Genomic DNA, 27,770 nt, shown 5'->3' on the forward strand with positions numbered 1-27,770 from the left:
AGGTAGACATCATGACAATGTCTATTTTTACCGCCAAGCGACAGTATGTAGTCAATGTTGTGTTCCGGTTTGAAGGACGTTGTAACCAGTGTAAATACAGGACATAATAAGACTTAACATCTCATGTCTGAGGATGGCGAGCGCCGTGGGATACCAAACAATACTTTGAAATTTGGATAGTGTTTCTATTGTTTATGGACGGTCGTATCCCTTACAATCAGGCAAAGGGCAAGCTCGTCTCGTCATTCAAAGCAATAAAAAAAGTATACACCACCCATTAGCTTAACAAAGCGATAATGCCCTAAATTGCCCATTCGACTATTTTTATCATCTCCATCCAATGGTTGTCTGGTAGAGATCGCCTCGAGCGATAAGACCGCTATTTGTACCACCAATGAATTCTTTTTCACCGGCTGTATACAAATTTGTCTTCTTTTTGTTTTTTTATTACATTTTTGGTGTACAAAACAGTTTTAAATAAATAAATAAATAATGATTTAGCTTTCGCTTCGTAGAGCGTCATCTCTGTCACTTTTCACTCAATAACGATTTATCAATGACTCCTCTAATATCTTTATATAATTTCCTATGTAATATTTACTGCCGAGTAATATACTATACAAGCTGGTTACTCAAACAGTTGAACAAAAATAAATCTTTTGTTCTCGTGAATGTTTTATGTTTTTCACTTTTTATGTTTTCCTTTTTTCTATAAGCGTGTTTTGCAATAAAGTTATTTTTGCAATGCTTCGTACTAAAAATACTGTGAGCCTAAGCGAAATAATTACCCTGGTTTCAAAAATATGTTTTTATTGCTTTGAAAAGTCAGTCAGACGCTTTCAAGCGTGTAAGGTAATTAATTTCTCGTTTGAAAACACTATGACATTACTCTGAATTAAGTGAAAAGTTTCGTGTCTATCAATTATAGGTTTTCAATGACACCTCTCAAAAACATAAATAATTATAAGTTTGTGAAATTATTCGAATATTAAATCAATGAGGCCGGTAATTGCTCTAGTTCTTGGTAAGATCTGAAGTCTAGAAGTATACACACGAATTAACTAGTGAAGAGTAAAATTAAGCCTCCAGGTATTATAGTAAGCAAACTTATACACCACTTTTAATTGTGAAAATAATAATATTTTCCTTCAATTTCTTTAATTTATTTGATTCAATTTATTTAATATATTTGGTTAATGGACTAACTTTCTTTAGATGACGTTGACGTCACGCTGGCAGCCGATCGTGATAACTAAATCTTATCCAATGTATTACTTACTTGCTTTAAAGTATGTTGTACCGACCCCACGTAATAGGATAAGGGCACTTCTAACAAAAGAGTCAACACGTGTAACAAGACAAGATGAAAAAAATACATGAAAAATAACAATGAATTAATTCATCAGTATTATTTACTTCAAACTTTTCTGCCTTCCCGGAAAATGAAATGTGCTGGAATAAAATATGATGTCCCTTTTCTTATTGATATAGTGACAGTTTATTTAGACGGAAAGAATGAGATAACGGCTATTACTTTCGGATGGATGAATTGCTTTTTTGACTAAAACAGTTGTTCGAGACTGGAATAATGTTCTACGAATTGGGCATTTGTTACGCCAATACCTAACTTGATGATATATCCACACTAAACTATAACATGACCAAAGCTATTTTCAAAACAACAAACCATAAAAACCTAAAATTATGTTCAAATGACAGACAACAATAATTTTAATTTCATTGCTTTACTTCTGGAAAAAGTCAATCTAATTACATCACTAAATTTACAGCAATGGCGAAAAAGAAAAAAGGATCAGCGAAATCCTACATAGCTTTGTTATTCGAGAAGATTACTACAATCCACGGAGTCAATTACCTCACGTTCCTGCAGGGGAGATTCCTGACCATGTGGATGCTAGTAATGGTGTGCAACGCAGTTCTGACCATGGCTTTCGTTATGGTCATAAAGAACAAATTTAACGCTAATCAGATTGTCACTGAGGTGAGTATACAGCTATTTTATATTTGTACACCTGTACACTGTTGCTGCGCGAAATTAAGACAACTACTCTAACGAACAAACAAGAAAAAGACCTATTTACCATAAATGTAATAAAAACAATTCAAGGGGGTGACCCAATTGCTCACCTGCCGGCCTTCGGCGACGAAATAATGAATTCTAAATACCAAGAACAAATATTTATTAATGAGTGTCTTCCCCGTAAAATGTTTTCGTTTTCTAAATTAGTGATAAAATTTGCGAAATAAATCTGCTTTTCAATTTATTAGGGAAAGGATTTTATAAATTCTTTTTTAGGCGACGCGCTGACGTTGCCTTTTTTGTGCAATGTACGACACAAATGGCGATTCCAAGCTGTCAATTATCTATTTTTATATGGCTATAAAGAAACGGACCGTAGCTTTGACAAAATAATTAAGTGATTATTGAAATACTTAATTAAGACCATTTTTATTTATAGGAATCAGCCATTAGGTATGCAATAGGAAGTTTATTTCAGAAAATTTACGTATAAGCTACTATGTATTGCGAAAAAATTAAGAAAATTGCTTTTGACGCAAATTAAGCTGGAAGTAAAAGCTAGTGAAAACGTAAAATAATATACAAAATACTTTATACTTCTGACAAGGCCTTTGCTCTATACAGTAATATAACGCTACCCCTTTTGAGTTTTAATCAAAAGTTATATCATGTAAACTAATACACAATGAAAACATTTTTCGCCAAAAAAAAATAGTATTTAAATATTATCGTTTTTTTTGCATTTTATTAAACTCCCGACGTTTCGAAGAGTGCGACCTTGGTCACGAGACGGAATAAAGTGTTGGTCATCTGAAAAGTTAAAGTTAAATCTACATTTTCCAATTATATAAATAAATTATATTATTATTTACATCCGAATTCGCAACCTCCCAATCTACATTCAGACCTCGAACTTGCTATAATTGTTCACTTTGTTGATAGGCTGTTATATTAAATTCAGATTTTACATTAGATTCACAGTTCAAATTAATTGTAATTTATTGGAGTGAGGATTTCTATTAAATAATTCTTGGATACGTTGAATTGAGCTAAAACTGACGCAGAGATTCGTTATTGCTTTCATAGGTTTGACGCATACTGATCGGCCAATCGGCCAAGATCTTCTTGAAGTTAAATAATTTAATTCTTAGTGACGATCATTGTATCTCCTCATTTTATGTAGTTGATTAAAAGGGATTAAGGCTATATGATACACAATACAGCATATTTCAATGCATCATATTAATACGCTCACACCTTTTTATTTTCAAAGGGTAGACCTCTGTTCGCACCTATATAGAACTTGTCTCATGATGTTATTGAGGGTTACACAATCGCCCTATCAGTAAATATAGTAAAATTACTTTTCATCATTGCGACAAAGTACTTACTTTCTAATAATTAACCGACTTCAAAAAAAGTGTGCAAGTTCCTTTATATTCCTGTTGAATAACATTAGCCAAAGGATTAGTAAATCCCCTGGCTACCCAGTAGGGTATTATAAGAATAAAGATTTTATATCAGATATATCAGAATAACAAATAAATTTCAGAGCCTTGTAAACCTGTCATTCAAATTCTGGGTGGTATCTAAATATAAATACGTAAAGAAAAATCAACCCCTTTTTAAGCACATTGCGCACATGGAGAATGTGAGTTTTTCCAAAATTAAATTTAATACAAAAGAGTGCACATAAATAAAATAAACGTACCTATAATATATCTTACAAATATATTAAATTCAGCGGTCGAGTTTCAGTCACTGGGCTTAGCACTGTTGGCGTATAATTGTATAAAAACATACTTTAACCCACATAGTTTAAGTCCATTTCTCAAAATTTTGAAGATAATCTGATTTCGGTCGATAGATCTGCGTCAACCTTTAATCTGCTCTTACGTAAAGATACGATTTTATAAATCGCCTCAGTCCTTCATGAAATTGTCGGTTGAGGGATTTCTTCTTGAGCGAAAAGAAAATCAAATAACTTAGCCGAAGGTACAAATAGTCCTTTACCAGAGTCGTTTAATTTGATAACTTTTTTATACAATCAAATGTAGGAAGATGATAGTAATGGTAAATCTGTTACTAAGCAATATCTGGCTACTGTGTTCTAGATACCGGAAAACTAATCTAATTGTACACTGCTTCATACTAATAGACAAACCTGCTTCATTTTCAATGTATTTGAGTAACTTGAAGTGCAGTAACGTTACACTTAAGACCGATTGTAGCAAAATGTTTGTGTATAAAATTATTATATTTTTTCAAGGTTATCAGACAGGATTTTATAGTACAGAAAAAAATACACAATATCTATCAGAAAATGGCTCCCAAATTAGTAAGAGTCAAAACATAATATATACGTATACTTTATTTACTATCTATTACATTCTTCTAAAAATGTTCAGAAGATTTCCTCTCTTACATGCATGTGTTAGAATGTTCATGTCATTTAGTATAAAAATTCAAATAAAAAAGTTCAAAATATCAAATATGTCCGGGTAGTTTGACAAATCACAATTTCAAAACTAGTAACTACCTGTCATCAGACTTAAGCGTAGTGGGGATTTTCACAATATATTAGCATTATCTCGGTAAAGTGGGGCTCAGTCGCCAAGAGGCAACGGTAGTGGCAAGACGATATCTATTAGGCGATATTGTAAAGATAAGTATTTCTATTTATTCATAAAATATAAGTATAAGATGGGGAATCTGTTTATAAATACAATATAATTTACAACTAAGAATATTTCATTAAAAATAAATAATAATAGATAGATAAATAAATAATAATAAGAAAGACTATTTGCTACTGATTTTAAAAATATATACATGGTGATTCTCAGATCGTTTTGTATAACTTAGAAATATATATATATATATTTTGTAAGAATTAATGTTTATTATTTAAAATAAATTAAATTAGTTTAACTTTATACATATAATTTTCTCTTTTTTTATAATATTTCTGACACATGCATGCAGAAAGCTCACCCTTAAAGCCATAATGTGGAGTAAACCAATGCAGCTATTTTACCAAGCTGTCTCAATTCCAAAATACATTCGGGTACGGAGACGAATTCGAATCCGGGAAAAGTAGATAGTGATATTTTTATTTATAAAAGTCTTATAAATTATCTATATTTATTATGCAGGACCTAATTACTTTATAGTCTATGGATACTTTAAAAATTATGGATGTTGTATGTTTTCTAAATAAATATTATAACTTCATACAAAATTCAAACGTTAACTCCTGTACTAATGATCGGTGGCCGCAAACAAACTAACCTGAGAGCTGATCCTAAATCTATATGTATAAAGCGACCTGTTCGTCCGTTCGTTAGTTTTGCGACAGCGGGATATTGGGCGTGGGTTGGCTACTAACTCAATTAAAGTAAGTTGTCAGTAGATTGACACATCTAGGGCACATCCATTCAAAAGGTTTCCAAGGGTTTTTTCGATCAAGTAGCTTGAACAATGTTGTGGATGACGATTGCCATACAATGTAACAATGCCATACAATGTAGCAATGACTGATTAATTTTATACCAACAAATAATCAAACCATACACAAGGTGTTACAATCCGCCAAATGGCCCATGTAAGTTTGACTCGTTCCCAAATTAGCATATGTACATCCAGTTCAAATAGGCCGCCATAATTGTTTTGCCTGCCGTGGGGTAATCATCTTTCGTCAGTCGACATTCTATCTGGACTCCACACCGTTTATAATCAGTCGCAGTGTCACTCTGTCATGTTGTTATAAAAATATGATCGTGATCGTTTCAATTCAAAACAAGCTTTTATTGAACAAAGGTGTCATATTGGTAAGTCATAGATAATATATGTCGATCTTCAGCTACCTTGAAACCATAATGTTTACGTTACAAAATTGAGTTAAGATGGCTGCGGTCGGCGCGTTCGTAACATTTAATAACCTATAATCGAATTCCCAGACCAAGCACCGGAAGGAATATTCCATCTAATCATTTTACGTTGACACGCGGCGAATCCTAGTTAAGGGAAATATTGAATTTTAAATAGAACCTTAACTTATATGGTTTAGAAATCCAAATAAAAAAAATATCCTTCTGAGAAAACTTATTGATTAGGAAAAGCAGGAACGTGATATATTGGATCAAATAAAAGCCATGTTGCGTAGTGAGAAAGTCGCTATTCCTTTTGCACGTTGATAATGTTTCAATGATGTGTACTGCTGCTATGGCGACCTGATTCGCAAAATGCCTTATTACATTATGTGTCAAGTTTGCAACCGTAATATTATAGACCAAATAATCCTAAAGCTTGTATGTATGAGAAGAAAGTAAATAACATGAATTAAATAAAAAGCGGATAGAGTCGTAGACACAACTAGTGTATCATAAGGGTCTTCTTGAACAGAAATAATTTCAAAATTGATTTTAATATCGATAGAAATTCGAGAGGTCCTGAGAACAAGAACACTTGTAAAAATAGCTGTAAGACAAAAAAGCGCAGACGGATAATCTATATAAATCATTCATTAAGGAGCAGGTAAGATCAATCATCAAACTTTACTAGATACCTGAGTATCTAGTAAAGTTTGATGATTTAAGTGGCAGGGGTCTCATATGATTGTTCCGATAGAGATCTGAGGTAATGCCTTATGGTACCCCGGAGCTGCCTCTAATGCGTCGATGATGGCTACCGTGGGGTTTTAGTCGGTACGTCGACGTGCATAGCGTGCTGCCAACCCCGACATACCCGCCTTGGTTCCTTGGACTAATGCGGGATATTAAAGTGATATCGCCGCGAAAAAAAGAATGAGTCTCGTATGCGCGGGAGTGTGTAAATATTTACCATCACGCTATGTATTCAGGTAGTTTGTATTCCGTTTAGTAAGACATTGTAGCGAGTGTTATTATCGAACAAAACTTAAATATTACCATTGTGGCGGTACAATCGATACATATACCGCCATCTTGTCAACATCGCCGGAACTACAAGAGGATCGATGCAGTGACACAACTGGAGTGATAATCACACAGCAATCACAATAGATGGCGACATAGATCCTGAATCACGCTTGCACAATTTGAGCGTCGCGTTGCATATATACCATCTCCGAATAGGAACCGTCGGAGGGGCCGCGGCCGGTCAGGCGCAACATCTGCCTGACTGGGAATCTTCCCCTTCCATAGAGGAACGCAACCATCTGTTCCTCTACAGCGGTGTTTACCTTTACACCGCTACACCATTCTTAATATATTATTACTAAATAATATAGCGTAAAGTCTAATATTGTCCAAAAATCGGTAACTGAAGAAAATCAGACGTGTGCGTTCGTAAATCAGTTCCAGCCACGTGGGCGTTTGTGACTTGTTTCTGACAAAAATCTTTGTAGAATAATATTATGTCCTTATCCGATAACTTCAAAAAATAATTTATAAGTAAAAATAAATTTGATCCCACATCCTTTTGTAGACTTAATATAAAGACTGAAGTTGAATACTAGATTTGTCGTGAACTGAACCTTACGATGAGCTATTTCTTTGTTCATGGGTCAATTGTCACGTAAACTGTTTAATGTAAAGTTCACAGATTCAATTATAACATTTATAAGGCATAAAGTTACGAATTTAAGGCTTGTTTTGCATCCTTGGATTCTTTATTTTCGAAGGAGACATGGCATCGATGGCGAAAATACTATAGTTAATATAAAAAAGAACCCATTCTAGCGTCATCACAGGGCCGCACTATCTTCTTTCCCTCACTGCTTTACTAATTTAATTTAATTCTAAGGAAATTTCTATATGTAACATTGGTATCACCCCTTACATCTTAATCACCTTCTTGATTAATTGTCATTTTTATATTTTTTTTGTTTTTTTTTTAGAATGCTTTATTACTTACATAATTCTTTACTTCCAGATAAACGCCAATTGCAAAGTGAATCAAGTGCCATTCCCGGCTGTAAGCATCTGTAACTTCAACGTAGTATCTTTGAAGGAATCTAAAAACATAGCCAAGGTGTTGTAAGTAGTATTTTTCTCTTATCAGTATAATTTTTAGTGAGTTTTCTTATTCTCGTAACATTCTTACAGTTAACTAACTATCTTTTGCTTGTACCATTGCATAGATGATAGGATTTTTTAAATACATCATGTTCCTTCGCAGTGGTTAACACATAGACGATAAATCATAATGCAAAGCAGTATTCAAGAATTTGATAAAACCACGATTGCCGCAAAACAATAACTATTACTCGATATTTTAATTCTCCAAATTTTGTCCTAACTCCTTAGACATTAATTTTAAACGCTCATATTCTTTACAGAAAACGCTACAATATCACCGAACATAAAATCCACAAGTTTTTCGATGCGTTGCCAAATTTGACAGATTACACTCAGAGAGTTCATCATTTGGAAAATTTTACGGAAATATTAAATATACTTAAACACCACTTCTTTACTATAGATACCATTATGGAAGAGGTATGAATTTATATTTAATACATATAAACCTTCCTCTTGAATCACACTATCTATTAAAAAAAACCGCATCAAAATCCGTTGCGTAGTTTTAAAGATTTAAGCATACAAAGTGACATAGGGACAGAGAAAGCGACTTTGTTTGATACTATGTAGTGATTAGCTTCAACCTGCGGCTCCAGTCGGGCGAACCCCTCACTTCAAATTGAACATATTAAATATTTATGGTAGGTATCCTCTACAAAATAACAACGCCGTTACGTCTTTCAAAATTGAACTGAGAGAAATGTAAAATAAGCAATTTTATAATCAAAGACCAACACAGAGTTTCAAGAAAACAGTAAAGCATTCCTTTAAAACAAACTTTCCCGCTTTCTCATCTTAAGAATTCGGCCAAATCTCGTGTAACGCGATATAAAATTAACGCCTACTCAAATTTTTTCCACTTATTAGACGTTATAACCATTTTGCATTTCTATCTGCCCACTCAAGTATGTAGCGATAATAATATTATCATTAACTTATTGTTACTCGCGGCTTTCTCGTCCGACTTTTTTCTATATAAAAGTTCTGCTACGTAGTTTTCCGTTTAAAAGTAGCATATAACTTAATCCGTCATAAAATATGGTTTACGTGTATGGCAATTTTCATCGTTATCCTGCGGTTTTGGTATTAAAGATTCAAACTCTCGCATGTATTTTGTTTTGTATGTAGGGACAATAAATCGTTAAATATTAAGGTCTATCAAATACTAATATTAATTTCAATGTATATAAAACGTATAACCCACTCCATTACCTACATATTGACATAATATAGAAATAACAGAACAATTATAAAATTATGTGCCACTACAAAATCATCACCAACAACATCTTTTTTTTACTTGAAATAAGATTAAAATTATTCAATCAGATCAGATTATGATATTAGTAAGATTAATAACTACAGGTTCACCAAAAATGCGAGAATCTTCTTCGCCACTGCTCATTCAACCGGAAACAAAAGAGCTGCGGCGACATGTTCAGCCTGATCAAGACATTGGAGGGATACTGCTGTACCTTCAACTACGCAGCACTTAATGATGCTAGCGAAGTGTAAGTCACCAATATACATACACACATTGATTGTAATGATACTGGTATTGCAGATATAATAGGCAGCAGCGATTACTTAACTAAATAGGTGATCGATTTCCTCTTAGGCCTTTTGTTCTATAAAAAAAAAAGTCCTTTTAAGCAACAAACACACATTACGCCTTTATTCTCAAGGTCTAGGCAGTGGTACCAGGGTACCTAAATTTCCCATGTATGTTCTGTTCCCTGAAATGATAAGCGAGCCTATCTCCCCATCAGGCACAAACATAGTATAGGTGAATACAGAGAAGAAAAGACGGATATAGTTTTGGCTGACCCGGGAACCAGAAACCTCAGAGTGGTGGTCGTAACACGAAAGGTAAAAAATTACGCCACTGCGGCAGTTTATTTTTTAATTCATTATTCATGTGTGATATAAATACGCGAGATGATTTATGGACAGCATAATCATATAGGCTGCTACTAGACCCAGAAAGCGATTACGATTCACAATACCGTAAATGTTTGTCATAAAATCTGTGTCTGAATAAATAAATAGTGAAAAAAATTCAGGATGGCATCCAACAATACAAAACCACTTACAGTTTGCATAGACATATCCAATAGTATAAAGGCTCGGCTAAACACAAAGCGATTTATCACCTGTTAATGAGCTATAACAAAGCTATATCAGCTCTGCATGACGTTGAATTGAATGCACAGGAATATATAATATCTTAGCCAAACTTAATTTTTTTTGTTGTTAAATACTTCATCTAATAACTCTTAATGACTGTATTACAGTGATTACCTTGTAGACAGACCACGTCTTTTGTTATTTCTTTGTTTAAACGGCTGTATTTATTAATTACAGTTTATTGTACATCAAAGTTGAAAGTACAAACATGAAATAGGTTTAATGATGAATTTAAGACTATAGCACAATTATCTGTACTTACTAAATAATAATACATTTTTTAAAAATTCTATTCGGATTTTTTTTGCAATATTCACCGAGAAATAACAACCGACTAATACATCTGTACTCCTACCGGGAATTTACGCATTATAATATTGTATTTGTATCTATAAAGTTAACGTATTCAGGCTTTGTTGCACTATATCATATGTCAAAAAGAAACACGTTCGAAACACACAGCTATCCATATATTTTGTCACATGTTTATCCTTGGTTACACGACTTAATGTTCGAAGTTTACACGTGCGCATTATTTACATTGTCGGATGTTAGGCACAAATACGCTCACAGGGAGATATTAAAGTTGCTACGCAAAAAAATACTTGAAAGAAACCATTAAGTTAATTTGTGCTAGCGGTGCGAAGTATTAGCGTAACATTACCCGTGACGCGTAGCACACCGCAGTCTATTTAACAATGCCGTTAACATACAAGCGAATGATTAATGTCTCTACTTACCTATGATAAGAGACTTTTTTCAAAGACCTAAGTAAATAGGCGACGGAATTTGTATAGGACCATTTGTCCTCAGGCCGTTATTGCCCCCTGATGAAGAACTCGAGTACTATTACGACCAGGATGAAGACTCCCCCACCCCTAGAGGAGGGATTATTGCTACATCCGAGGCTGGGAGGTAAGACGTATCTTTGTTTTGGATCCCAAAGAATGTAAAAGGGTTGATTTATTCATTGTCAGTTTTATCGAAAGAGAAAGAGCCGCTAGCTATAAATGATGTATAAAGTAGTTACTAGTCCTTCATAATTTGTCTGACAATGATGAAAATTACCTTAGTTTGATATTTATTTGCCTATAATATAACATTTACAGTGCACCCTATGCCAATTAAAAAAAAATCAATTTATTTCATCTAGTTTTTATTACAGATAAAACAAACAGTTACACATTGTATTTAAACTAGGAAATGTAATAAAAAGAAATAAGCGTAACTATCCCGTCATCCATACCATATAAAATAGTGTTAATCTCGTCTAGTTAGAGACAAGAAACTTAGAAAAAATGTTGAACAAAATCTATTTCGAAGGAAGACTGATTAGATTCATATTTTGGGAACAAATATTTGCAAATCATAAATCTTGTTCCTCGAAATGTAATGCCGATTTAAAAGAATCTTTCAATAGATCAACCTACACTTTCCAATTGTAAGTTGACTTGTTTTTTTTTATATCAAACAATACTGCTAACGACAAAATAAAACCTTTTACGGTTGACATTTAAATGTCTGTTTATATTCATGATTGTTTTTGAACTTTCCAATATAATTAGTAAATAATAAAGATAATAAGCCCCTGCAGAAACTTCATATCAAAATAGCGAATCAAATCAAAAACATCTTTTCTTATTTAAAATAATTTTCCAATGATCTTTTAATTGGCAAATCTACCACCGTATCGGAACGGGTTATCGATTTGGAGAAGAAGTGACCTAAGAAATATCCTTAACAACACGATCTAGTGGTAAAAAAGATTGGGCGGGTTTGAAAACTTTCCCCAAGATGTTTTCCATCCCCGACGCGAACGACAATTAATAAATAACACGTACGTGCTGCACCGATAGCCTATTTGGTTTTGGAACGGACTGCCGAGACGAATGTTCGCAAGTCCGAAAACCAAGTGCACACACCTCTGACTGAAGGTGAAGGACAAAATCGTACGGAACCCTGCATATCTGAGAAATTTTCTAAAAAGATTTTAAAGGGTATGTAATATAATATCATCCTTGTATTATATACCGACCCACTGTTGGGCACGGGCCTCCTCTACCACTGAGAGGGATTAGGCCATAGTCCACCACGCTGGCCTAGTAGTAAGGGTATGTGCGTTCTGCTAATCCGCACCATGCCAGATTGATGGACTAAGGCCTAATCCCTCTCAGTAACGGAGGAGGTCCGTGCCCAGCCGTGGGACAGTATATAATACAGTGCTACGTTACGTCGACAATCTGTTTCATTCCCAACTAAGCTATCGTGTACTAATTTTTAAGTTGACAGCTTTAGGTAAATTTACTATTGATTATTGATTGCCACCATTTTGTGTCTAGTGCGACAAGTTGACAATAATATGTGTTGTATCTTATCCATCGTACTACCAAAATTATAAATTTGATTCCAAAGAGGTCTTTCGGAATAAAACGCTGCGGTGGAGTCCAACTTTACGTGCTTGGAATAGTTTCACAACTTCTCGCTTTAAGTACAGATAAGCCGTGGAAATTTCTATTATGATGATGTGGTCGCCTTTAAAAACAATTAAGCTAAAACCACAAATCGCTATGTTCTAAATCTGTATTTGAAAGTTTTGTAACGCAGAAAATATGGTGAACAATTATGCAATAGGTTAAATAAATTTGTGTGAGGTTATATGTGACGTGACCAAAATTTTTTTGATTATAAACGCAGTTGTAATTTTAAACTGATTACTATAAAAAGGGTCCCGTATCATATAAAGTAACTAGTTCAGTCTCAAAAGAAGAAGTGATTAGTTCGACCCAGGTCATTACTAAGTGGTCACTATTTATTTTAAGTAAACGGCTTTTGTTTTTAACAATAAAATTTATTTATTAAGATAATAAATTATATTGCTTTGAGCATTATATTCTATTGTTTTATAATTGTATTGTTCTTGAGCTAGGAAGGTTCTTCACCTTACTTTTGATCTGGTGAAAAATATATAGAAATTCCCTTTCATCCATCAAATGTCTATTTACCATCAGCAGTAATATTTAGTCAAAAGTCCCTTTTTCCATAAATTCGTTTCATTATTTATAAGGTATTTTATTACACTACGGAAGTTTCCTTTTCGTATCTAATTGTTTTAAAATGTTATTAAATTTTTCACTCATACTGCCGTGCAGTGTCAGGGCAGTGCCAAACCCTTCGTCAATAGGAACTAGCACATATTAGGACAAAATGATCGGTGGAAAAAAACGAATATTAAGAAAACTTTTTGCGAATTAATAGATAGTTTAAGTTCAAACTATTATACCAAATAAATTTATTAGCAATTTCTAATTTATTATTTAATTGCGAATTAATGAAAATACACCGTTATTTTCAGAAACTAGCCAAGCTTTACTGCTCAATAGCAAAATGATAAATTTTGATCTCAATTCAGGAGTTTTAATGTGTCTGGGAAGCCGATATAGTATAGAGATAGGGATAACATTTCGAATCACTGTTTTATGACGATTTAAAAACCAAAAGTTTTTGATACTTTCGGGTATATATTTCAGTTTACACAGTACAACGCGATTACTGGGTATTACATAATTTGCAAATGTTTGCTCTCGAGAGAACGCCCGAGTTCACCAGTATATTTCTTTTTATTTAATATCTAACTATAATGTGCAAATATGAACACCAAGATAAAAGGTACATAGTTTTTTTACTTATAGTTTACACTACACCTGCACATCAATATATTACTGATTTAATAAACCATGTTACAAAGTGTTAGGCCCTAAGTGTAAAGTGTTAAGTTTCCAAAAATATGACCGCATTAAGCTTTTAGCTTATTGGTACAGAGACAAACGAAATGTTATGTCTGTATAACAATGAAGGTTTTTTCATTTCAGGGCACGGTCTACGATCTGATCGTGTGACAAATCTATTGCTAACTAAGAATTTAATTGTATTCATTTTAGAGCAAAAATTATAGGAGAATGTTTAGTATTGTTCTAACTCACAAAGGATAACACCTAATTGCTTTTATTATAATGAAAGCTATTATTGATAATTTAAATAAATTAGCCCATATTGATAAGATCCTTTTGAAGAATAAAAGAAATAATTTCTTTGTTCAATTTATGATATTCAATGGCTAAACGAGGTATTATCTTGATAACAAACGTAATAAAATGGATGGCTCGGTTTTACTAATTTGAACCACATCTGATCACAACGTGATCACACAGATCTCTGAATATTTAAGCACTGAATGACACCGCATCACGTTTATCATCCTGACATATTATGAGTCTACTTCACAACTTCTGAGTAAATTCTATTCATCACATAAATGTTTAAATCTACCAAATACAAAGGTCACACTCTATGCTTTCAATTAAATAGTAATAAAATGAGTACTATCTACATTAACTATTTTATGCGATAACTGTCAAAGGATATTTATTTAAAACTTGTGAAACAGGCCCTTAGTCGTATAATGCACTTTAATTATACTGTCTATCTATAAAATGCTATGCTAAACTATAACACAACTCACGGAACAATCTCGCATCAGAGATAAAACATAAACCTAATCCATAAAGACTTGCAGACAAGAGAGCCGCTCAGTACCTACTAATGACACGTTTAAAGTATAAGAGAATAATGCAGTACTTCGCGATTCAATATTTGTAGGTTTTTTTTGCGAGGACAGAATGACACCTCTTCACCACAAGCTAAATGCGGTGGGGTCCAGATAAAGAGTTGACTAACAAGACCTTTATTCGTTGCCAGTCAATATAAATATGCCGGCCTATTTGGAAAATATCCGTTCGTTTGTATGTTTAAAATATAGCTGTATCATGGCCTGCATCCATCTCCTCGACCTGTTGTTGAATAATGATGATTGACGAGGGTTCAGTACATACAATATCGCCTTCAATTCTCAGTGAAACAAATTTATCATGTCTACGAGAAATGTATTAAAAGAGAACAAGTTGTGGCAGTATGAGGAACATGAACAGTGTAATTTCAGTGTAGTGGGTGCTTGATTTCCGATATCCGAGTAATACTCGACCCTTATGAAACCAGAGTACCAAAAACTCTTCACGTGAGTTTATTCCTTTCCAAGGTTGCCTGGAAGAGACAGCTTACAGTGATACGTCCGGGCCACCTATTCTTATACTGTAAGTTATTAAATATGTTGCAGTGATATTTTCTTTAAATGGTGTTAAAAAAAAAATCTATAAGATATAATAAAAAGAAGGCGCTCTTTGCCTACACTTCCAAATAAATGATAAACAAATACAAGCTAATAAAAATTAGATGTTTAAAACGTTATTTGGTGGATGTAGAGTACTTGAAACAGGCCTTTAACATCATCAGTCTTACTTATAAAAAATCGCATAGCTGTCCTTAGTTACGTCTTGATCAGTGCTTAACTTTTTCTTACTCAAAAACATGGACTACAAAAACAAAAACGATGAATTAATTAATTACCAAGCAACACAGCGAGCTTTACATCAGAGCAAATTACAATTATCGAAAAAAAAACGATAAAAATCATAGTACCCCGCCTTTACAATAATATTTAACCTCAAAAAAAATTTACTCGATCAACTGTAAATCAAAACTCGACGTCTTGCCTCTTAAGTAGGTTTAAACTAGAAACCCGTGATGCTTTTGACAGCTATTTAAGCAATTCTTAACCACCTCTTAACGCTAAAACAAGTTTATAAGTAAGACTAAATATATCAGAATAACAATTTTAAATGCAATACAGAGCTTTATACTTAACTAAAAAAGAAATGTTTCTTCTATGAGTACACAGAAGTCAGTACTATTCACATACAGTTGAACAAGCGAAAAATTTGCTCGTCTATTGTTCCGGTGTTATTATAATGTGTAAATAGTAAATAACTATTCAGGGCGCGTTATCTAGCGTTGTGACGAGTAAGTGACTTGCTCCTCTCAATAAAATTGTATAAATACATAACGTATTTAAACTCGATCCAAGTTTTTCTTATGCGTATTGTTTGAATAATTTGCGTAGTATTCCAAAGATTTCAAGTCGTAAAGAAAGGATCGTTTTTAGGAAGTTTTTGTTCTTACTTTTCGTAAATAACTGTAAATTGGACTGTAAAGTTATAGTCTAAGAAAAAAGGTACTATTCAAAAGTTTCTAGATCAAACCAAATTTTTTTTTGAATAACGGAGAAAAAATATTTAATGACAGTAGCAGACTTAGCAAATATTCTTTTATTTAGTTCTTTGTTATTTAAATAATCAAAGGTTCTTAAAATTGTTATACTAAGTTTTGACAAAATATAACAATAATGAATACAATAGTCACGTCATCAAATATTATGTTACACTATATATATTATGTTATATACATGTAATTATTTTAGGGCGTCCACATGCTAACGCGTTTTAGTAAACGATGCGCTAGCGCCCGACAGCTATCAACGCGCGTTCACATATGCTTTGAGGTCATCACTTCGTCATACTGCAGTCTAGAGGAGCGCATGCTTATCATGCGTTAGGACATAAAAAGGTAATAATATGGACACTCGTTTTAACTTTTATTTTCCTTTTTTCCAGCTTGTCAGGCCTTAGTGTTGTTCTCAACGTGGAGCCCGATGATTATCCCAGCTGGTCATCTATACCATACTACGGGGCAAAGGTAATAGGGTAAATTCATATGATTGACTTAGTACATAATTTCATAATCAAAAACATTGCAAGAGAAATCAACGTTTTGTGAAAAAATAACGTCACAATTTATATTAGGAATATCATATTTCCAACGAATATAGTATGTATTTTGCATAAGTACTTATATTACTTATCTCTCTAGCCTAAATCGTTGACGTCATAGTGCTAGTCGTGCATCCCTCAGTAATTTGACACATGCTGCCACACCATTGTTAATTTTTGAGTGCATTTTTGATGAAGTCACAATATAAAAAATCGATTGAGTGCATAACGATTTAGTTAATTTATTTATTTATTTTAGGACCTCCAACGAAGGATACACGGCATATAATAAATACAATGTCGTAGCAATAATTGTACACTTAGCAATGTGACGTGATATTTTTTTATGACCTTATTTTTTTTTATAAATGCTCTAAAAACCTACCATCAAGTAGATGTTATTAATTCTCGATGAACGTAATTATCACGATTTAATAATTCAAGAGAAACTACCCATCTTGTTATATGTATCGTCTCACAGGATTGCACAATATCCGCTTAGGAAATCGAGTACATTGGATGTACGTGATATTAGTAAACCGGTATGGATCCTATGTTATTAAATTTTTATAAGCTCCCTTAAGTGTAAATTTATACTTGTTGTTATTTGTACCACCGCAACGTATATTTCTGCCGCCAAGCAGCAGTGTGTAGTTACTGTTCCGGTTTGAAGAACATTGTAGTCAGTGTAATTGGACTGTATGTACTGGACATAAAACATCATTGGTATTTTTATCTACAATACTTAAGATACACTGGGTTTACTGTGATTTCTTTTATAAGAGGAATATAATATAAAAAGTTCATGAATTGTTTGTTGCGACGACAATCTCACTAATGATAATATTGTAACACTAAATCTGCCACTTTATAGCCTTCGTGTTCCAAGTGGTAAAATCGCGGTCGTCCCGGATTACAACATCCACTATTTCAAATGTTTTATTAATTGGAAATAATATATTATTTTTCTTTTGCGTAAAAATTACAGTACTTTAAGTCATTAGTATATGTACATACAAAAACTATATTACCTACGCATTTTTTTTCTTGGCCATCTAGATATACGTAATAGAGTGCTAGCTTATTGCCGAAATAGAAAAACGTAGGTAATATCATTCGCCATTCGACCCAGGGATCGAACCCACGACCATTGAAACATTTCAATTTCACCACACCAGTCATATATTAACACATAACTCGCAGAATTATCATAAAATTGAAATCTTTCAATGTGGCGCTACATATCACGCAAAAAGGGATTTTACGGCCAAAGTTATCGGAATGGAAAACGATATGAACATACTCGTAGAACTGGAGTTGCAGTGCTCGGAACTGTGGGGCGAATATGTTCACGTCAATGTATATTGACGTCCGCAGGTTCACAACCCAATGCACACACCTCTGACTTTTTTAAAAACTATGTACTAATTATAAATTATTGTTTACTTTAGCGGTGATAGAGAGACTTTCCCCCACACCCACCACTATAACTCCTGTAAGCCAAGATCAGCAGTGGCACGCATTTTATGACGCCGAGCAGTGAACCTCGGCGAGTTTCAGGGAAAATTAGTTTTTGATTATCCCGCAACGAAATTAAATAAATAGAAAGATAGAAAGGAGTTGAAAATATTAATTAACGATGATAATAATTTCCTCTTTTTCTTCTTCAGACTATATATTCACCCAATGCTGAGTGTAGGCCTCTTGCAACGCACGCCAGGTTGTCTGTCCAGGGCAGTCCTTATCCAACTACGTCCCGCCATGTGACTCAGGTCGTCGGCCTGCCTCATTGTATTGTGTCCTAACATATCCGGTAGAAAGTCTATGTAATTAAATTGGTCTCCAAACCGATAAATAGCAGCCATTTTTCGTTTATTCGTATCGAACCAAAGATTTTTTATAGTTACAAAACTACTTAGCATGAAAGGGATATAAGCGTGAAATATTCCGTAACATACTATAAGAAATCATTTTTTTTTGATATAATAACAATTATTAATCTTCAAACAAAAAAAATCATATCTCCCCAGACTTTTATTGTTTCGTTCAAGCGTAAAGTAACAAACGGACGAGGTAGACACAATCGCTTTTATTATATTAGTAACTAGCTTCCGCTCGCAGCTTCGCCCGCGTGAATTTCGGACTTCAAAAATGGAGCCGGTCGCGAATGTTCGAGAATGTTCGTTTTACGAAGCTACTCGCTAGGTGATTCGCTAGCCTCTAGGTGCCAAGCAAGCCGCCTGCCTGTGCGTTCGCGACCTTATATATATACAAAAGTAATCCTTATAGCATGTGTTGGCGACGCAAATCCTTTTTGGTAAAATATAGTTTAGTTTTAAATTTTTGAATTTCGATTCGTCAATGTAATGTCTTTTATGTTCTTAGTTGTCAGTTGAGATTTTTATTTTTTCGTCGTATGTGAGTAAATTATTTTATTATAACGCCTATTTTTACTCCTTAACTGGTTGAGTACTGGCTCATCTTTAACAAGTGGTCTTCGAGCCGGATCTGCAGAATATTATGTTCCGCACACCGCAAAAAATGACCAGGAAAACGCGCCGTGGTCCACAAGAGAAATTGCCGAAAAATTTTGACTCTGAACAAGGGGTCTCCACAAACATGGATCAGGCAACAACGGAAGGACCCTCAAAGGAAAATGGTGCGCAGCCAATAGTACCACCAAGTATTCCCGAACTTGATGCAACTTCTGAGCCAACTCGACACGTTCCAGATCCGCTCGCAAAAGCAATGTCTTCACGCAGAAGTCAGGTATCATCCAAGTCTTCTATAAACATCATAAAAAAAGAAATTGCAATTGGAAGCGGAACAACGGAAGGCACGCATCGAAATGGCCCTCATCGATCGGGAAACAGAGTTAAAGCTGGCGGAACTTGAAGAGGAGACCTACATTGATTACAGTCCACAAATTGAAGAAGAAGTTAATAGGTCTCAACTTCAAGTACAAGATTGGATAGAAAATCTTCAAACTACATTCGAGGTACCACAAAAGGACCAGTTCACCCCCCGATCATGGTAAAACAGCGGGTCAACTGCACCAGGTATCGCCAATACTTGTAGCTACGAAGAACAAAACACATACGACCACGTCAAAAGGCCCTGTACCACACACGTACAGCTCAAGCAATGCTGTAGACATGCTTGCTATGGCAATTAAAAACCTCACAAGTGCCACTGCCAATAAAACCAATGCCAGTTTACTGAGCCGCATGTCAACACCAAAAGATTTACCGGAATTTGCTGGCGATCCAATGGAATGGCTCCAGTTTAAGCAGGCGTATGAGGAGTCCACTGAGGTGTGTAATTTTACGGACAAGGAGAATTTATGGAGGCTACGTAAGTGCCTTAAAGGGTCGGCGAAGGAATCAGTTAGTGCTTTGTTTATCAGCGCCACGTCACCTGCGAAGGTTATGTCGACATTGGAGCTGCTGTATGGGAACCCTGACTGCATAATATCCCGTATTATAAACGACCTTAAAAAACTCCCGCCGCTGCACCAGGACTATCAAAAAGACTGTGTGACATTTGCAGTGAAAATTCAGAATTTTGTAGAGGCAGTTCGAGCTGTTGGACGTGAAGAATACCTATTTGGGGTAAATATTGTATCTATCATTTTATCCAAGCTGCCTCCAATACTTATTTCAAAATGGTCAGATTACAGCTATAAATTTATAATAGAAGGAACTAAACCGCGGCTAATAATAATGTCTGAATTTTTACAAGAAGAGGCCGTAAAATTATCAACAACCGCGAGCATCATCACCAACATTCGACATGTCCCTTCAAAATACCAAAGGGAAAATACAACCCGAGCTATATCACATACATTCGCAATTCAAGAAAACGAATCCCAATGCCGATTTTTGTAAAAAAGTCTGTTCACATACTAACCGAATGCAAAGAGTTCAAGAAAGCGCTACGTAATGTCAGATGGCATATTTGTCAAACGTCACGGAATTTGTTACAAATGTCTATTATCTCGCCATGAGCGCAATACATGCCCAGCGCCTTCCTGTGACAAAAATAATTGCGGTCAACCCCATCATCGCCTTTTACACTACACCGTGAACGTGGTTAATCGAGAAAACGATCAACGTACCCATCGACCATCTATATCAATAGCTACGGATGCACGTCACGAGCCCGAGCTACGAGGTACTTCTCCTGCATCACAGTCGTCACCGTCACCAGCTACGGAAAGTGTAACGTATATTAGTGCGAGTGATCGTAAAGTATTGCTAAAAGTGGTTCCTGTTCGTATACACGGTCCTTTCGGTGCAGTGAATTCGAGTGCATTGTTAGATGACGGGGCAACTGTATCGTTCATAAGCGCTAGCCTCGCAGAACGTGCAGGACTACACGGGCGCCGGGAAACAATGCATGTGCGTGGTGCTTGGACTGATAACGAACTGGTTTGTGAAACAACAATTGTTAATATGGACCTTAGTGGTATAGACAATAAGGTGTATAACATAAGAGCTCGTAGTATCAAGGAGTTAAACTTGCCTTTGCAAAAATTCGATTTTGTTAAATGTTATAATTATAGCCACTTAAGCGATATAAAGAATGATTTATGTACCGTTGATTTAAAACCTGAAATGTTAATTGGACAGGATAATTACCATTTGCTATTGCCCTTAGAAGTAAGGTTGGGTAAATTAAATGAGCCGTCCGCTACACTTACCCCTCTAGGCTGGTGCATTCACGGTAGTCTACGTGTGCCGCAGAACGAGCGCAAATCGACAATCGCCACTGCTCTCACTGTATTTGAGAATGCAGAGGATTCTATGTCGTACGAGGTCGGTTTGCAGCATCTTCATGAGGAAGTCAGACGTTCCTTTGCCTTAGATTCACTAGGAATTTCAGCAACTATGCCGCGTCAAAATGCTGATGACGTACGCGCTATCGCTGAACTGGAACGTACTGCCCTTCTCAAGGACGGTCGTTGGTATGTTTCTCTACCGTGGAAGGATAAGGAGTGTAAGATGCCAGACTCTTACACTGCCGCTGTAAGAAGGTTCCGAGGTATTGAAAATAAAATGGAGAAGGATTTAGGTTTTGCTTACAGGTACAGAGAACGTATTCAACATCTACTGGAAAATGGATTTGCTAGAGTACTTGAGGACTCCGCGCCCACTCCCCGGACATGGTATTTACCTCACTTCGGAGTGGACAATCCGAATAAAAAGAAATTACGTCTGGTATTTGATGCTGCGGCGAAGGTGAAAGGTTCGTGTCTTAATGATTACTTACTCACGGGCCCCGATTTGTTGTCATCTCTATTTGGTATAATGTTACGTTTTAGAGAGAATAAAGTAGCAGTAACAGGTGACATCAAAGATATGTTCTTACGCATAAAAATTCATGACGAAGACCAAGACGCATTTAGATTTATTTGGCGAAATAGTCCTAAAGAAAATATTAAGACGTATGTAATGACGTCACTAATTTTTGGAGCTAATTGTTCCCCCTTTATAGCTCAGTTTATAAAGAACAAAAATGCACAGCGCTATGTGTCAACCTTACCGGCCGCTGTTAAAGCAATAACGAATTCACACTATATGGATGACTATATAGATAGTTTACCTGATGACGAGTCAGCAATAAAAATGGTAAAAAATATAACTAATATCCACTTATCAGGTGGTTTTGAGATTCGAAACTGGACTAGTAATAGCGAAGCTGTGTTGAACTCTATACCTGAAGCATCCTTAGGCACTGCAGCCATAAAGTTTAAAACTCATCAGCAGTTCGAAGGAGAGCGTATTTTGGGCCTGATATGGTATCCCAAAGATGACGTATGGGGTTTTGATGTGTCTTTGAAACGGATACCCGAAAGCATTATTCATGGTAAGGAGCGCCCTACGAAACGGTTAATGTTAAGAGTAGTAATGTCTATTTTTGATGTTTTAGGTTTCCTATCGCCATTTACTATACAAGGAAAAATTATGCTACAGGATACGTGGCGTCTTAATATTGGATGGGACGAATATATATCAGATGATATTTACGGTAAATGGTGCAAATGGATTAATTTACTTAAGTCTATTCGTGACTTACGCATACCGAGGTACTATCAGGCGCCATTAACAATAAGGCGAGATAGCCAGCCGGCCACGAACCTAACACCTTGCGATTCGCCAGTACTCATCGGACTCACTATGCCGCCGACACCTCCGCTCGCTACGACCGGTGAGGGAAACTCCGTGACAGAGTCCGCAGATGTTATGTCAATGAATATCGGCTATGACAACCTACAATTGCATGTGTTTAGCGACGCATCGAGTAAAGCAATGTGTGCGGTTGCATTTTGGCGCTGGAACATTAATGAAAAAATTTATGTCTCATTTATAGCAAGTAAGTGTAGAGTCTTACCTGTTAGGCCTATAACCATCCCGAAAGCTGAACTTGAAGCAGCTCGCCTGGCAGCTAGATTGGCGAATAATATAATAAGGGAGCATAGATTAACTCCAACCGTTAGATATTTTTGGTGTGATTCAACCACAGTTATCCATTGGATTCGAAACAATACACGGAAGTATAAAACATTTGAAGCTAATCGCCTAGGTGAGATAGATAACTTGACCCGTATACATGAATGGAAATATGTTCCTACGAAGTTAAACGTTGCTGACTTAGGCACCCGAGAATCTTTTGATTGTTCTGTCTTTGAAAGCGAGTGGTTTACGGGACCAGCTTTTTTATACAATGACATGTCTCAGTGGCCTCAGGATCTACTCAATTATGAATTGGTTGATGATAATCTGGAACACGTAGCGGTTACACATATGGAATCGGAATCATCAGTAACGTTATATCACTTACCTGTACCTGATCCTCTACGGTTTTCTTCCTGGCTACGTTTGAAGAGGTCTGCAGCTGCACTGCTAAGATTTGTCGATAAATGCAAAAGACTTCCTGGACAGTTAGACTGCAAGATGATGGATCGAGCAGAATGCTTACTGTTGAAGAGTGCTCAAGCAAAATCATTCCCTATTGAGATAACCGCTTTGACACGAGGTAAACCTGTACCTAAAAATAGTAAATTACTTACCTTGTCACCCTTTTTGGATAATCACGGCGTAATGAGGGTTAATGGGCGGATCAACTCTGCTCTCGGCGTGGACCTAGAAACGAAAAATCCTGTAATATTAGACGGACGACACCCTGTGGCAAAATTAATTGTTCGGCATTTCCACGTAATGGCCGCTCATGGAAACCAAGAATCCGTGGTGAATGAGCTGAAACAAAGATATTGGCTTTTAAAACTTAGACCTACAGTAAAAAAACGTTGTGTCTCAATGTATGTTGTGCAGGATTCGCAAAGCTAGACCACAAGTACCCAGGATGGGAGATTTACCTTTCGCCCGAGTAGCCCATCACAATCGTCCATTTACCTTTTGTGGGTTAGACTTATTCGGTCCTCTGGAAGTTACAGAGGGAAGGCGACGAATGAAAAGATACGGAGTGATATTTACATGTTTGACGGTTCGAGCCGTACATATCGAATTAGTGGGATCGCTCACTGCGGACTCCTTAATTTTGGCCTTGCGACGTATGGCGTCGAGGCGCGGTTGGCCGCGACACATATATTCGGATAACGGAACAAATATACGAGGTGCCGATAAGGAGCTGCAGAAATCTATTCAAGAAATAGATACAGGAGTTTTAAAAAATGAGGGTGTTAATAATGGATTTGATTGGACCTTTATTCCTCCGGCGAGTCCCCATTGGGGTGGGGCATGGGAAAGATTAATAAGAACCATCAAAACTTCACTGAGAATTATATTAAAAGAACGTGCTCCAAGGGAAGAAGTTTTAAACACCTTCATGACAGAGGTGGAAAATATTGTGAACAGCCGTCCCTTGATGCATGTTAGCGTCGAGGCAGGTGACGTAGAGTCACTCACGCCAAACCATTTCCTTCTTGGAACGTCATCAAATCTGCCTATATTAGGAAGTTTTAATGACACGGATTTCTGTCTGCGCCAACAATGGCGTAAAGCTCAAAGGTTAGCTGACATGTACTGGCGTAGATGGGTAAGGGAGATCCTTCCTGATCTCATACCAAGAGGAAAATGGTGTGGAGAGCAGAAACCCCTGCAAGTTGGCGATCTCGTTTTGGTTGTAGACCAAGATTTACCGCGTAACGTTTGGCCAAAGGGTCTTATTACCAAGTTATTTTCAGGAAAGGATGGTCGAGTACGGGTAGTAGAGGTCAAAACCAAGACGGGATTTTGGCGGCGTTCTGCGGCGCGCGTCGCTCGTATTCCTCTAGATGTGGAATGCTGTACCAGCATTGGGGTGGGGAGTGTTGGCGACGCAAATCCTTTTTGGTAAAATATAGTTTAGTTTTAAATTTTTTAATTTCGATTCGTCAATGTAATGTCTTTTATGTTCTTAGTTGTCAGTTGAGATTTTTATTTTTTCGTCGTATGTGAGTAAATTATTTTATTATAACGCCTATTTTTACTCCTTAACTGGTTGAGTACTGGCTCATCTTTAACAGCATGATTCAGTATTCACGCATGATGGTTTATTATTAGCGTATTTCATGTATAACTTTGGTGTTTCTATACCGATTTCTATGATTCTTTTTTATGAAATATTTAATAATGTTAACTTTTTTAATTAGGGATGACTGAGAGTGTTATAAACGTAAGAGTAGACAAATATAATGAGAAAGCTTCGAACTGCTAAGCTATCGGGACGGAAGCTTAAAAAATGGCGTAACTTCTCCCGTTTTCACAACATTTCCCTTCACTGCTCTGCTCCTATTAATTGTAGCGTGATGAAAAGTATACTATAACCAGCACAAGAGTATGACAAATAATTGTACCAAGTTTCGTTAAAATCCGTCCAGTAGTTTTTGTTTCTATAACGGTTATACAGACAGACAGACAGACAGACAAAAATTTTACTAATTGCATTTTTGGCATCAGTATCGATCCCTAATCACCCCCTGATAGTTATTTTGGAAATATATTTCATGTACAGAATTGACCTCTCTACAGATTTATTATAAGTATAGAAGATAGAAGATATAGAAGAAGATAGAAGATGAACTAAAATAGTATTATATTATAAACAGAATATAGCTAAATAGGAGGCCCATCGTTGGTGCAATAATTGTTTATGTTATGTAGGATTCTGTGTTTGTGGTTTTTTTTCTTTGTTCCAGCAATAAACTTCTTTCTTTCTTTCCTCTATCAGAGAATCAACGCTAAAAATATATTTATATCTTTGTATCAATTTAATTACTTACGAAATATTATATTTATTTACTTTAACCAAAACATTATAATTAACCTGAATACAAATATTTATCTACGGTATTACTTTTGTTGGACTTAAATCCAGATTATAACTTAATAAACGGTCATTACTCTGTTTATTTGGGTTATTTTTAACACCCAACCAATTTAGCCTTATTTTAAATCATTTATTATGTAGAATAAATAGATATAATGTTATTTGAACCTCATCTTTCAAGTTCTATATATACTGTATAATAAACAGAAGGTTTTTTAGTCTTGGTGTTGTGACAGCTGACCTAAATTAAAGTTAAGCCAATTTGTTGTTTTATAATATACTTAAAAGAGTTTATTTCTCCCACAAATCGGCTGTGTAATGAATGATATTGAACCTAGTATAATACTAAAATAAAGTCTAAAATTATCCTGTCGTGAGTTAAACGACGTAATGTAGCACAATAAGTTTTAGATGATGGCGCTGTTTATCAGCAGTTAGATCTAACAAACAACCTGCTTGACCAAGGTTAAGACCACATTGCTAGATGAATGAGGATTCAATTATATATAAAAGGCACCCTAACTATTTCCAGATCCTGATAAGCGACCCGAACGACTACCCAGAAACGACAGTCTTGTATCGCTACATCACCCTGGGCGAGTCCGTGGATATCAAGGTGGAGCCCATGGTCTTCCAAAGCGAGAACGATGTAAGGAGAGTCGAGCCAGAGAAGAGGACCTGTTGGTTCCATGATGAAGTGCTGCTTGGACACACAGACAGATACAGCTACGAAACATGTAACACTGAATGTAGGATGAGGAATTATTTGGAGATCTGTGGATGTATACCGTTTAAGTATCCGAGAGGTAAGAGAGTTGTAGTCTCGAAATAAGTTAACGTATAATAAAATGAAATGTCAATTTTTTTTTTCGAATTAACAGCAATTGTAGCTAATATAACTACTGGACATAATAAGACTTAACATCTCATGTCTCAAGATGGCGAGTGCAGTGGAAAACCAAATAATGCTTTGTAATTCAAGGTATTGGATGGTGTTTGTACTATTTATTAACGATAGTATCGCATACCATCAGGCGAACAGCAAGCTCGTCTCGTCATTCAAAGCAATAAAAAGAAATTAAATCGTAACGGTAGGACTTTACATACGTTATTGTTTGTCGAGACCTTGGATGTTGTTATTACGATAAGATTATGTGTAATGGAGAAATTTACCAACAACTCATTCTGACGCGTCGCTTTTCGATCGAATAATATACGTCAAAGATATAAATCACGTGTTGCGTTGGTCGACAACACTGTATGTATCTTTCCAGACTAAAAATCTACGATTTTACCTCCAGGTGCAATGTACCTAGACTAAGATTGAGTATATCAAAGAAAAGTAGAAACTCAGACAAGTCATAGACATGTTAAGAGTCGCCTTTGAAACCGTCTTTGAATATGCAGTTAACAACCTGCTTAGTGCTTTCA

The 27,770-nt window shown here is 35.6% G+C and overlaps 1 protein-coding gene across 1 annotated transcript in view; it reads left to right on the forward strand.

Annotated features, from left to right (window-relative positions):
- The first annotated feature begins 7,652 nt into the window (after nt 1-7,652).
- LOC115450590 (sodium channel protein Nach) overlaps nt 7,653-27,770 on the forward strand; it is a 30,287-nt gene continuing 10,169 nt past the window's right edge. Inside the window, exons 1-6 of the mRNA XM_037443179.1 lie at nt 7,653-8,058; nt 8,361-8,520; nt 9,469-9,614; nt 11,104-11,205; nt 16,854-16,935; nt 26,872-27,145. Of these exons, the coding sequence (XP_037299076.1) occupies nt 8,512-8,520; nt 9,469-9,614; nt 11,104-11,205; nt 16,854-16,935; nt 26,872-27,145 (613 nt within the window). The 5' untranslated portion in view covers nt 7,653-8,058; nt 8,361-8,511. The remainder of the gene's footprint in view (nt 8,059-8,360; nt 8,521-9,468; nt 9,615-11,103; nt 11,206-16,853; nt 16,936-26,871; nt 27,146-27,770) is intronic.

This window comes from Manduca sexta, chromosome 26 (genome assembly GCF_014839805.1).
Source record: "Manduca sexta isolate Smith_Timp_Sample1 chromosome 26, JHU_Msex_v1.0, whole genome shotgun sequence".
Classification (NCBI taxonomy): Eukaryota; Metazoa; Arthropoda; class Insecta; order Lepidoptera; family Sphingidae; genus Manduca; species Manduca sexta.